Raw genomic sequence first — 14,010 nt, 5'->3', positions numbered from 1 at the left:
AAAGTAAGGTAATATTGTATTTAATTTTCTCCAGAAAAAATATTCAAACTAAATCTATTTGTTATAATTAGTAACTTACATGTTAGTACAAACTTCAGGGCAATTTTTTTTTTTTTTTTTTTGGTACAGGGGATCAAACTCAGGACCTTGCGCTTGTGAGGCAGGCAGTGGCACCACTGAGCTAAATCCCCAGCCCTAGGGCAATTTTTAAAAGCCTAAAAAGATGGTGTAAGAGCTGATTGTCACTAGAGCCGGAGATTCAGCTCAGTGGCACCATGCCCGGCTTGAAAGCGCAAGGTCCTGAGTTCAATCCCCGGTACTGAAAAAAAAAAAAAGAGTTGAGTCACCAAATGTTGAATTCTGAAAAGTGTTCTCAGAATGTGCATTTTTCTTCTCTGCCCAGCTCTGTGTTCTACTGGCCCAGGTACAGGAACTAACCAAGAGATGGATCTCATTCATTCAGTAAATGTTTGTTAAGAATTCACTGTATACAAGGCACTGGGCCAGCAGGGTTACTGCCCTGAACAAGAGACATAGTCCCTGTCCTCCAGGAGCTCACAGGGTAATAGATGAGAGATGTGAGAAGATCAAATCATACCAGGAACCTTGCAGAATGAGCTAAGGCATTCAACAAAAGCCCTCAGCTTTTCTAACCAAATGCAAGCTCAGGACAAATTTTTCACTGAGAAATACCTAAACCAGACAATCCTATTTCATGTTTTCCATTTGGGCTTCAGCTGAAATCCCTGAGGCTGATGTAATCATCCATGACAGCATTATGACTCCCTCTCTCATTTATGTATATGCAACTGGTGCTCTGTTTCCAAAGTCAAAACCTTGCATTTTTTGCATCTTTATCACACTTTACTTTGTCACATTTAAATGAGATGTTTTTACTAAATCAGTCAGATATTCAAAAACTGTCACTTCACAACAGATATGCTTTATGTTGTACCCCATTAACTTGAATTAATTTTCTAAAGACTTGAAAATTTACAACCATATCTTTTTTTCTATACATTTTAAGATAACTTTTATAAAACACAGTGATGGCCACCAAATACTGAATGTCTACTCTGAATTGACACTTTTAACCATAACTTCTTGTCATCTTCCCCATACAACCCAGCAAGACACTATCGGCCCTATTTTACATATAGGGAAGCTGAGCACCCAAAAGTTAAGGCAGTTTCCCAGCACAACACAGCAAGTTAAAGCCAGGAACTGAACCTTCGATTATCTGACAAGTTAACTCAATTTCTCAGGAATCGTAAATTGGGCACAAATTTCTCACCTTCAGAGCCACGTCCATAATTAATTATTCACTGTGCAACATTATAATCAAATTAACTGCAGTCAAAGCTTTTCAGCAATCAGAATCCAATGAAACATCCAAGACTAGTAAAATAAAATGTGAAATACCTTAGGCAAATGGTAAATAAATGTAGAGTGTGCAACTATGTAGTCTGCTTAGAAGGGTAAATTATCAGAAAGCACAGGCCACGCCTGGCTATGTGAAACTTCCCCCAAAACGGAAAATTCTGCTAAGTGGGGCTTGGTCGGGAGTCTGGGACAGCTTGTGCTTTTTGTTTTGTTCTGTCTTCACTGGAGCTGTTCCTAGAGAAGAACTGCCCAATCACAGCGCCCAGGTCGCCTGCTCTCCGTTTTGAGCGTGGCAGCTAGCACAAACGTTTAAGCACACGCCATCGGGCAAGTCTCCATAACCAATACGGTCACGTCGCAAAAATCAGCATGGGTAGCTTTATGAGGGAATAGGACTGTCGCCCTGGAAATCTAAAGTGAAATGCACACGGATGGGAGACTCCTGCACCGGCCTCCTAAAAGCTTTTCTCTGTCGTCTATGCAAGAGCACAACTACAGGAGACAACTGACGCTTCCGCTGCAGACAACAGACTGCAACCTAAGCAGCCATCCATCCCGCGGCTTAGGGACTGCCTCTTCTCTCCCCTCTAGCACAGTTTCCGACACACTGGGACGTTCGCTGGGCACTAGTGTGGAATCCCGTAAAGAAACCCGTCACTCCGGGCTTGGGGCAGCATGCTTGACATTCAGTCTCCTACTAGTTCCTTAACACGCATACGATTAATATTGGTACTCGGGAAAGAGAACTTCTTCTGACCTTGAACGTGCGCGCTAAATAAATTACCTCAGAACGAAAGTGGTGAGACCTCAGAACAGCATCTGGGGAGAGAAGAAAAGAACGAGACTCCGTTTAACTCCCTGCTCCTTCAACCGCCGAGTCACTAAGGACTTGCCGGGAACGAGGATCGGCAGCCTCACGCAGCGGGCACAGGGGCGGGGTGGGGAGCCGGGCCATCGGTCTCTAAGGTGATTTCTCCGCAGGAAGTTTCGGGCAAAGTTCTGGGGGTGTCGGGGGCCCCACACCTCCACACCTTACTTTCTCACCTCGAAGCTCGCGCGAAGAATGAGCAAAGGTGAGGCTGCCGCAGCCCCAGACTGTTGGCAAACTGACCCTAAAAATGGTCCCTCCCTCCCGGCCCTCGGCATCGCCGAGCTCCGGCACCCGGGGCCTGCAGGACGGAGGGGAGGGCCGAGGGCAGGGCGCGGACTTGGAGCTCCCGCAGAGCCGCGGCCGGCGGGCTTACCTCGGCTCCTCGAGCGCCCCGAGAAGACCGATCGCATCGGATGCCTCCCTTTCTGGAGCTTGCGGTGCCAGCAGCAGAAGAAGACGATGGTGGCGATGGTGCCCAGCAGGAGCAACAAGAGGAAGAGCGCGCACTGGATGCTGTAGGGTCTCAGCAGCACGAGGAAAGCGGCGGCGATCATGGTGCGGGCGGCGGCGGCGGCGGCGGCCACGGGCACCCGCGGGCGCACGGGGCTCAGCGAGTCCCGCCCGGCGCTCGCGGCTCCTCGCCCGGCCCAATGGCTGCGCGCCCCGCGCTGCGCGAGCCGGCCCCAGCCGCGGGCAGCGCTCGCCGTGAGTCAGCAGACGGCGACGCGGCGGCGCCGGGGCTGCGGGGCTCGGCCCCTCCCCCTCCCTGCGCGGGCGCCCCCGCCGCGGCCCGTGCGCAGCCCCCGGGCGCAGCCCCGCCGGGGACGCGGCGCGCGGGGAGGAGTGGCGCCGCCCACGCGCCCGCGGCTGCCCGGGCTCCGCGCATCGTCCGGCGGCCGCCCGCCGAGCATCCCCGCAGCCGGGCGCACGTAGCCGGCGGAGGGGCGAGGCGGGATGCGGTGACATCACGCCGGGCTGCGGCGGCGCGGGCGCGCGGACGTGGATGCGCAGGCGGCGGCGGCTCCCAGGCCTGAGCGCCTCCGCCCGCCGCGGGGCCCGCGCGCCGGGCGCGTGCGTGCACCTGTCCCGCTCCCGCAGCCGAGCTGCGGGGCGCCCGACGTCAGGGGGCGCTCGCGCCCCGCCCCTGCCGCCCGAGACGGGGCTTCGGAGGAGGCAGCCGGTGAGCATTTCGGGGCCTTCCCTGGGGACGGGGACCCTTCCCGGACCCCTCTGTAGACGCCCGCCGCTCCGCCCCAGACTCGGTGCTCTTCGGCCGCCGCCAAGAAAAGGGCACCTCGGAGCCTCTGCCGCCCGGGCGCTACCGCGAACCCTGACCGGTAGTGCCTTTGAAGGGGGGGCGACGCCTGAGAGGTGGGGACCTGGCGGATGAAGGAGCTAGGGGTCGGCGTGCAAGTGTTTCGAGGAGAAATTGTGCGGCCGTGCTAGGCAGTCGTGCTCCTTCGTCCCCGCGGCCCCACCCCACATTTCTGCTGCGGCAAGACGCGTTGCAGTTGGTGTCCCGGACTTTTAACTGTGGTCGCTGGTGCAGCACCCACGCCGGAGGTCTGGGTGGAGCCCGCGGAGCCTTCCTGCGGCCGGAAGGCGGCGCCGACGGCAGTCGCTCTGCGGCATCCTGCGGCCTGGGCGGGCCAGTGCCTGCCGAGCTCCGGGTGTCCCTGTCTGGGGCAGATGGTTGGTTGTGGTCCCTTTACTTGCTGGAGAAAACTGCAGTTGTAGTGACAACACCCTACTGTATCTGTGAAGTTTCTAGTAATTAGGTTGGATTCATTCGGAATATTTAAGAGTCTAAAGAAAACATCATAAAAATAATATGTAAAACTCTGAAAGCAGTTACTTCATCTGAATACTGGGTTTACGCGTCTGTAGGGATCTCACCATCAGTGTGGTTTTCTAACTACCCTGAACTTAACCCTACTACCCTAAGCTTAACAGTTGATGTTCGTTCTGAAAGCTGGCGACATAGTTCCAGGTGTAAGAAAGGTGTTTCCTAAAGCAGTCTCTTCAAGGTCAGAGTCATGCACGGGGAATACAATGGATTTCTTATTTGCAGCTGGTTTGCTCAAACACTGAAACTGTTGTACTGTTTGTTGCCTGTCACTCGTTCAGTTGTCAGCATGGAAGGTGGCAGGGTGTAGAGGGGATCTTGTCATTGTAGCTGCTCTGCGTGCTGGGAGAGCCTGCATAGATCCTGGGCGCCAGAGGGTTGACAGGTAGCTCTGCATCACAGGCACAGGGCTGGAGGTTTCCTGATACCGCAGCCCGCTGCTTGAGGAGCTGTGTCCCTGTCCATTATGCGGCATTGTTGAAGAGCAGCCTGAGAGCCTGAAGTGTGTGGCCCCTGAGAAAAGCGCTCACTGAACGTTAGCGTGGTGCAGTGATTTAAAACCAACTGCATCAACCTTTGGCAAACCTAAGACAGAGATAACAGAATTTGGAAAGATCGTCTCTTTGCTTCTTGATTAAATTGACTAAAATTGCGAGTGAACTGGAATGGCTTAATTATCCTTGAACAGAAACAAGTCTAAGACCAGAGACACAGCACAGTAACCAGTTTACCCTAAACTCTGCATTTTTAACAACAAAAAGCAACTAAATAGCAATCATGGTTCTCTGAGCTGTAACTTTGGCTCGGTTATCATCCTGAGTCCTGGTGCAGCCATTTATAAGCTTCAAGTGCACCCAGAAGATCATTTATTTCTGTTGGCAGCAAATGCTTAGCTACCAGGCAACAGGATTGTAGATACTTCTTAAATGCATCCATTTCTGGTTTTTGTGTCAGTTACCCTAAGAATACTACAGTGAACAAACCAAATACTTGGAAGAATTGAAATTTTGGTTCTCGTTATTTTTTCTGATTTACTTCTAATTTATCATTTCCTTTTCCAAATAGTGGCATGTTATTAGCTCCTTTTTGCTGTGTGTTTATGTGGTGCCTGATGCATTGTGAAATCAATAAATATTAAATCAGCCCACTGGTCCTTTTTGGAAGTTAATTTAGTAGAATTTGTACCTTTTTCTTCCTGAAAGGTTTTATACCTTTTTTCATTTTTTGTATAAAAGTCACAAAAAAATTTAAAGTTTAGAGATAGAGATCAAAAAGGAAGGTCTATAGGGGCTGGGCATTTAGCTCAGTGGTAGGCTTGTCTAGCAAGCGTGAGGCCCTGGGTTTGGTCTTCAGCACCAAAAAATTTTTAAAAAGACAAAAGAGGGAAAAAAAGGAAGGTCTATAACCATAATTTCTCATACCAAGAAATAAAAAATCATAACAGAAGAGTGTATATGATTTGCTGGCTTTTTATGAAATAAGCTAGCATTGTCACCCAAGAGCAGACAGTGGAGCTAGGGAAATAACTAGGAGAGCGTGATGTCACATGTGTAGGAGGTGACCCAGCACACAGCCCTTCTTGTCTCTGAATTCTTAACCAAACTGAGAATACACACCCAAAAAGATGTTAAAATACTAACATTATTCGGGTAAGGTCAGATTAAAGAATACAGCTTGTCTGAAGGCCGAAATGGGCCATCTTCCCCCAACTCAGTATGCCCAGCTGGCACAGCTGAAGGACAGGGGCAGGAGAGAACTGGCCTCTACCAATTGCTTCACCGAAACTGGAGGCTAGGAGCCTGACGCCTCCCAGTCAGTAGAACACTGAATGTGAGCCGGCAAAAGACAGGGTCATGTTACAAAAATCTGTTTTGAAATAAATTTGACAACCTCCAAGAAGTACCTTGGAAGACAAATTAATGAAACTAACTCTGGAGGAAATATAAAATCTAAATAACACCTATTAAAGTATATTCCTAGCTTGAAAACCTACCTATATGACAACAGCAGGCTCATAAACATTTTAACTGATAAATTATAGCAAACAATTAAAGCAGAAGAAAGAAGGAACACTTCTCCCCTCATTTTAGGAACTCAACATTGTGCTAATCCTAAAACTGGATAAAGATAATAGAAGAAAAAAGTGTAATATGCTTTCTGTATCCTTTTAAATTCTGTAAAATCTGGGGTAATGTCTCCTAGATCTTAATATTGTAATTTAAAAAGTGTATAACTGATACTGTGTAACAGGAAGGAAAGGTCTGAAAGAGGGTAATTAGGAGGGGTAGGAGAAGGGAAAAAAGGGAAAGGAAAAATATGAGAAGAGGAAAAAAATGGAAACAAGGTCTTTGCAAATAGGGAAGGGTGGATGGAGTGAAGGGAGGGCAAGGGAAGGGGGAAAAAAAATAAGAACCAAGAGACTCATGTAAAGGTACAAGATCCCAATGATGAATGTAACTGTATTTTATACCTAAAATGTACCAATAAAGTTAATGGGGTGGGGGGAGACAGAGTCATGTATGAGAAGGAACCTTTAGTCATCTGCTCTGCCAGATGTCAGAGACCAGCAAGCCCTCCCCAGGTTCCCTGTTACCAAGTCTTCCCACCTCCCAAAGCTAACAGTGAGTGATGACTTTGATAGGATGGCAGAAACATCTTCCACAGTACTTCCTTAGAGGTAGCAAGTCGTAACAGAGTTTCTAATTTATGGGTCAGGCAGAAATATCAGAAAGGGGAAAACTTTTCACCCTGTGCTGAGCACAGGGGGAATTGAAGATGACTCCAATTTTGAGCTAAGGTATATAAACTGTTTGGGAAAGAAAAATGACAAACTGTCATAGACCCATTGAGATGGAACTGTCAGAATTATCAGTGTGAAAATATCCAGCAAGAGCAGGGAGTTGTGGTGGAGAGGTCAGAACCAATGTGGGAGTCATCAACAGTAAATTGAACCCACGAAAATGGAGGAAATAACTAAGCAAGAGAAATCATAGAACAAATTGGGATCAGAGCTTTGGAAAGAGTTTCCATCTGTGAACCGGAAGAAAGCAAGAAAGCAGGACGATGGAACCACACTGGGAGTGTCCGAGTCAGAAGAGGCTAGGAGGGGTGCCGACCCAGGAATGGCCACTGGGAGGCCCCCAGAAACCATCAGAGAACTGATTATGCCTGCCAGCCGATAGGCTAAACCAGGAGAGAATGGGTTGCATAGGGAATCAGAAAAGTGAGAAAAGGAGAATCCCTGTCTACAGTCTCTGGGAAAATGTAACTCTAAGAGGGTAAGCCGACAAGCAACTGAAGCCTGAGCAAAGACCAATAATGATCCTTTTGTCTGGACAGAGGTATTGGAATACATTTCTGAGGCACTCTGGAGACAGCCAACAGTGAGAGAGGGGAACTGCAGAGGGGAGGAGAAGCCTTCCCCTGGGAACCCTATTTACAATGGGCCCCAAAGCACCTTGAGTCCTCCTCCCTTGGGCCGCTTCTTTCTGCTGCAGAGCTGCAACAGAACCTGAGTAGTAGTGCCGCTGGCTCCCTGCCCCTGGTCTTCTTTTCTCCCTACCAACCTTGGTTAGGAAGATTCAGACTGGAAGAATGACTTTGACGGAAAGATAAGAAATGCCATGGAGTGTAGCCGAGGCTTGCTGTGCTTTTTACAAACCTCTGTGGACATAAGTAAATTACACAATTGATAACCACACAAGGACATTACAGTGAAATATTACCCACTTGAAAACAAACAGATTAGGTGAGAACAGGTCTAGCAATAAATTATTAGAAATCACACTGGTTTTGGACTAGTAGTCTGTGTGTGTATTGAAAGGCAAAGGAGCTATAGCATCTGGAAAAACCCAACTCATCAATGTTTGTTTGTTGTTGTGGTACTGGGGAGCAGGCGGCAGCACCACTAAGCTAAATCCCTGGCTCCCCCAATTCATGAATGTAATCTTAGAAATCTGGTGATTTCCAGCCACTAGAATCAGAAAAACCATAATGTGGATGAATTGCTATTGCCTTTTAAAAATATTTTGAGTTTAGGAAGGAAAAACAATTGTAGTTTTCAGTAATATCAAATATTATTTTCAGAAAATATACCTTGGGAAGGGATTTTGTATTTATTTTACCACAATAAAAATATTTAAAATAATTAAAAGGAACCATAACAAAATATTTCAGATAGTCATTTCAAATTGTTCTTTCAACATTTTAGAAATTTTAAAGCCCAACTAAAATTTGTTGTCCCACGAGTTTGCCAGGCTGCAGGATCCATGGTAATGCTGTGAAAAATATTTTGTCTATGAGCATTGTAGAGTTTTTAAAAAGTCTGCTGAGTTTAGGGGTTTAATAACATCAATATAATTGATTTCACATACTCTATATAATGTTTTGCCGACAGGTTTTGGGAAATAATTATTTATTATCCACAACAAAATAGAATTTGCTTGCATGGTTTCCACAACGAGTGTAGGATTAGTCATGTGGCAAAATACTGAGTTATTTGGCCAGAAAATTTACTCATAGTTGTGAGAATTTGAGAACTGTTCACAAATAAAATTATAAAGCTCCTAGAGTTATAAATCACTAAGAAGTATTGTTCATTAGTATTCAGATAGTGTAAAATACACCATTTCTAAGAATGTGCCGTTTACAAAGCAAGTTTGAAAGCCAAAAGTATTGTCTTCTAGATCCAAGATGAAAGTTACCATATAAGTTACAAGCATTTCTATATTCTTAAATGAAAAAAGGCAGTTTTATAGTTGTCTAATAAGTATGAGATGAATAGCACCTTGTTTAATACTTACAAATTAAATTTCAGAATATCTTGATGAAACTACAGCAACATTATATAGCTATATTTCTTTTGTTTCTTACAATACTTTGTGATTTAGGTCTTTTGCATTAAATATTTTATTCTTGCAGATTTATATGCTAATGCATTCATGTTCTCATAACCTGAAAGAATAATAGCACTAAGAAAGCAGAAGTACCAAATGTACTAGGAACAGAAAATTGAGATGAGTAACTGATGATTAGTAAAAAGAATTTTTTTCAATAACACATAGTTATAGAGGTTATTGAAATTATCTCAGTGTAATGACATCCCATGAATCTAGAACAGAAAGAAAAATATATTTTAAAATGTCCTTGTAGCCCTGAATACTTTGTGGAGTACAGTAGGAAAACCAACAGCAAACACGCTAAGCCAGAATATAGTAGTGTTTTTAGTTCAAAGAAGAAAACCAGCAGCTAAATTCTGTTCTTGGTGCTCATATCTCTGCTATAGAAGTCTTTAACCTGGAATCCATTCATAGATGAGTTTCTGGGGACCTGAAATTGTCTAAACATCTGTGTCTCTTTTAAGGGACATGATCCATAACTTCTGTTTGATTCTTAATGAGTTACCCCCTGCCCTCAAAATGAGAAGAATCATGTGAACCATACAAATCAACACAAGCACTCAGCCTTCTGAATGCAGTGTTATGTCGTCCTCTCGGTCCACCAACACTGGCATCAGCTGGGTGTCCCCTGAGACTAGAAGAAGCATCTCAGGCACTACCGGTCTAGGCCAGTGATGGCGAAACTTTTAGAGCTTTCAGTGACACAAAGAGCCCGCTGCATCCCTCAGGCCATAAGATTCAGCACCACTGGTCTAGGGGGAGCAAAGGAAGCTTCCTCTCTAACCTGCAGAAATTCAGGGAAGGCTCCCTACCCCAAGACTTGAGTGGAGGTGACGTTCTGTGAGGTTCCCTGTCTACCAGCATCTTTAAATACATCAGGAGGGAGTCGGTGAGTTCCCCAGGGTAGCTCTTGTTGACCTGTTAGTGCTAATCCCAAGAGGAGGAAAAACTGGGTTGACTACCCAGGACCACTTCCCAGCCTTCTCTCATGGGACGAAGGGCCAAGTTGCCTTCAGATCAATTCAGTATACCAGTTTTTATCTAGGTATTGGAATGGATAAGCCCTTCCAGAGCCAACAGCACTGCCCCTAAAATCTAGTCTTGTGTTCAGAGTAGATTTGCCATAGTCTAAGTCCTAAAGAGGAACAGAAGGAGATATTAGGCTCCCAGAAACTACTGCACCCCTTTTTTCTCCTTCTCCTCATCCTCCTATGTCTCTTTCTCCCCTTCCTCCTCCTTTTGCTGCCATGAGATGACCCAGATGCTAACACCTTGATATGAGACTTCCCAGCCTCTGGGAAGTTTCATTATGAATTATTTACTCTGTAGTCTTCTGTTATAGCAGCACAGAGTGGACTATGAACCTGCCTTTGGTATCCTTGTCAGCTCCTCCCTACCACCATAGTCCCAGAACAGTAGGTCTCAACATCACAGGCATTAGGTTAATGAGATTCATTAGGTTAATGGGTTAATTAGCCATTTCTTTTTCTTTTTCTTTTTCTTTTTTTGCTGTCTGGGGATGGAACTCAGGACCTTGCACTTTCGAGGCAGGCGCAGCGCCACTGAGCTAAATCCCTGGCCCAAATTAACCGTTTCTTAAAGCCCTAGCCCCTCTCCACTTGTTGTAAACCTTCCACTGAAGCCTTCATGTTTGATCTAATCTTGTGTGAGGAGAATCTGGCCCTATTTCCTTCAGTTAAAAATAAAAATGTAGGGGCCGGGGATTTAGCTCAGTGGTTCCACCGCCTGCCTCGCAACCGCAAGGACCCGAGTGTGATCTCCAGTACCTAAATAAATAAATAAATAAATATTTTTAAATGTAGGCAGGCAAGGGGGTCATGCCTATAATCCCATCTCTCTGAGAGACTGAGGCAGGAGAATCAAAAGTTCAAGGCCAGCCAGAGCACCATAGCAACTTAATGACCCTTCTCAAAATAAAACATAGAAAAGGCTGGAGATGTAGCTCAGTGTGAAAGCCCTAGGTTCATTTTCTAGTACCCCCAAAAGTTATTATTAATAAATTAGTGTGCTGTTAATATACCTCAGAAATAAACTCATAGGGGGTACTTTTATGCCCATTTTATAGATAGAAAAAGTCATGAAAAGGCCACAAGGGTAGTAGGTATTGGAGCCAGTGGTATGGATTCAGACAGTTTGACCCCAGAGCCTATGTGTAACCATTCATGTGACCCTGCTTCACCATCTATTATATTTGGAAATATAGATTCAGATTGGAAGACCATTTCAAACTACTAACATAGGAAAACTTTTCCAAAAAAGTAAAAAATAAAAAAGTTAATCTTTCAGTTTTCTGTCTTTCCATAGAAGATTTGTATGGTTTGGTGGCCCTGGCTATTGTAGCAACTTCTGTACAATAGAGTTAAAAGTTCACAGCACTGTCCCAAAATGCTACTGCTGCTGAGTCTCCTGTTCCCCTCAGTTTGACCCTCTTTAACCTTGAGGGTTAGGTCTCATACTTTAGACTCTCTGTACCTATCTGTCCTCCTTCCTTGCTTTTATGATTTACTGGGCCACTGCCAGCTTGAATACCTCCATCATCTCCTTGGGCTCCTTTCCTCAGTAACTGAAGGGGTTGGTTCCAGGAACCCTGTCAGGATCCAAATCCATCCACATGTGATTGAGTCCTCTACATAAAGGGTCATGGTATTTGCATATGACCTACACATGTCCTTCTGTGTACTTTAACTCAAGATTACCTATAATACCTAGTACAATGTGAATGCTATGTGAATAGTTGTCCCACTATATGGTTAGGGAATAACGACAAGGACAAATACCTGCACAAATTTACTATGGACTCAGTTTTTCTCCAAACATTTTTTACTTGAATCACAGATGTGGAATCCATGGATATAGAGGTCAAACTGTGCTTGCATTCTCCACTTTTAATTAGTCTCCTGATTCTGACTTGCCCTATGGCTGCCTAAACCCAGGCTTGCTAATGCCTGTGACAGAAAACGGTCTGTGATACTCCCTTCCATTTTCATTACTCTATGAATTCATTGATAGCAATAAATATATATGTGAATATGTTTTTATAAATGATCTCCCTACACATATACAAAGTAAGGAAATTACTTGATAAAAATGTATAATGAAGCTGATTCTTGTATTTTTAAAACTTTAATGTTGCTTCAAGGTGGTTTGAAAGAATATTAGAATAAGAAGAGAAACGCTTGGTAATGGGTAAAAGGGGGAAACAACTTAAGATGATTTATTAAGTAAGTTATCTGAAATGTGTGATTCAGCATATTAATTATGTTTAGACCTAAACTTTTGAGATTATGAAAGTACAAAATTAATGAACACATTGGAAATGGTAGCCAGTTATTTCATTAATATGTGATATTAACATAGGGTATAATGGGATAGATATCTCAAAGAAAAATTAGCTTGTCTTTTCATGTTATAATTGATTAGATAAATTAGTACTTGAAAGTTGAATTAACCCTAATTTTATGCATATACATTGATTCTGGGAACAGAGTTATTTCTCTTTGTGAATTTTTAAAATTAGCCTAAAAATTATTAAAGTTGTAGAATACACTTAGAGCAAAAAGCATTAATTATCTTGTCTTACTGTCAACATGAATAGTACATTCCACATTAATCAAAAACAGGTAAAGTGACGGTGTTTTTACATGCCTTATAGCTATCCTATTATAGAACTTGTAATTGATTTTACTCTAGGTTTTTGCATCTGCATCTGTTTTTGATAAATCAAGGAGAAAGGCAGGTAAATATTGGGGGAACATATAGTAGCAAAAGAATAGTGAGAAAACACTCATAAAACTGGTATTTCTCTGAAGAGATTTTGGCAGCCCTGGAAACATTAACTCCTTCTGAGTCTCTTATGTAAAATTTCAGATAGTTTTACCCATGGCTGCTGACTTTTTGTTGACAGTTGATGAAGATAGGCAGCATTGAGGAGCAGATAAGATCATCTACCCCTGACTTCTGTGCTGTTATCTCTCTGCAGTAGAAGTCACCTTCTTGAACACATCAAGACGAAAGTTAACCAGGTACACTGTCTAAGCAAGATAAGAAAAAGACAGGTCATTTAGCTCATGGTTCTTTTGCCAGCTCAGGAGCAACAGAGATTTTAGTTCAGATGATGAAGCTGTGTGTAAAGCCAGTGGCATGAGCAATACCAGTGGTATTGATCCAGTGATAGAGATCAGAGTGCTTATGCAGAAAGAGAAAAGAACAGTTTTTTGCCTTGTTTTCTTTTAACTAACCCTCGCCATTGGAAATGGAGCTTGACCAGTGGTATGATGAACCATGTCAAAACATTGAAATCAGAAATACCAACCCTAATCAGTGCTGTGGTAATACTCCAGTAAACACGTTGGTTAAGTCAGGGTGCATTGTCAGTATCAGATGTCCAAAGGGAGATAACACATGAGAGTTCTGGCACCAGAAGGAATTTACTGGTTGACAATAAATAAGTAGGCACACAGGCAGTGAGAAGGTATGCGGAACCCCACCCTGCTATAATAGATAGGAACAGAGGGCTATACATTAACATTGGGAGGATTTTAGGAAGCTTTAACAAAGGTGCTATTTCAGAAAATGTAGGCTGGACATAGAGAAAGCATGAGGGGGAACGCTGTGCAGTAGGGCTAATCACAGAAGCAGCGTACCAGCCCTGGACAAAAGAGAGAGAAAAGGCAGTGATTTTTGCAAACTGAAGGAAGTGAGTTATATCAGCAGTGCTGCTATGAAATCTGAAGCCACCCCAAGGAAGGGAGCCGGGAAGATAAAGTCTCCTATCACTGTCCTCCCTCCTTTTCTGAACAGTAACTAGACATTCCAATGGCTGACCTCAGCTGGAAGGAAGGCAAGGGAGACCATTGAGGTCACCTCTAGGATTACAGAATGGAGATGCTAGAGAAGATCTGAGGGACGCAGAAGGAGTCTGGAGCCCTGGGTTCTGGGCAGTTCTGCAGTCTTTACCCATGATGATGAGCAGGTCAAGACCCTTGTCTCTG

At 44.4% G+C, this 14,010-nt stretch overlaps 1 protein-coding gene across 14 annotated transcripts in view; it reads right to left on the bottom strand.

Moving 5' to 3' along the window:
* Dst (dystonin) overlaps positions 1-2,901 on the bottom strand; it is a 456,427-nt gene extending 453,526 nt beyond the window's left edge. For 7 of the 14 annotated variants that reach the window (XM_087204908.1, XM_087204910.1, XM_087204923.1 and 4 more), the window contains exons 1-2: positions 2,628-2,823; positions 2,141-2,202 (exon numbers count right to left, since the gene is read on the bottom strand). In XM_087204908.1, coding sequence (XP_087061034.1) covers positions 2,141-2,202; positions 2,628-2,808 — 243 coding nt within the window. In that variant the 5' untranslated portion in view covers positions 2,809-2,823. Of the gene's footprint in view, positions 1-2,140; positions 2,203-2,627 lie in introns of all 14 variants that reach the window. The other 7 variants (XM_087204898.1, XM_087204909.1, XM_087204913.1 and 4 more) reach the window with 2 other exon arrangements.
* Positions 2,902-14,010: the final 11,109 nt, after the last annotated feature.

The sequence above is a fragment of the Heterocephalus glaber genome, unplaced genomic scaffold (genome assembly GCF_053883595.1).
Source record: "Heterocephalus glaber isolate CG9 unplaced genomic scaffold, H.glaber_assembly_v1.0 deba00000594, whole genome shotgun sequence".
In the NCBI taxonomy this organism is placed as follows: Eukaryota; Metazoa; Chordata; class Mammalia; order Rodentia; family Bathyergidae; genus Heterocephalus; species Heterocephalus glaber.
Note: the sequence above shows the minus strand (reverse complement) of the source record. Positions and strands in the feature narration are given on the sequence as shown.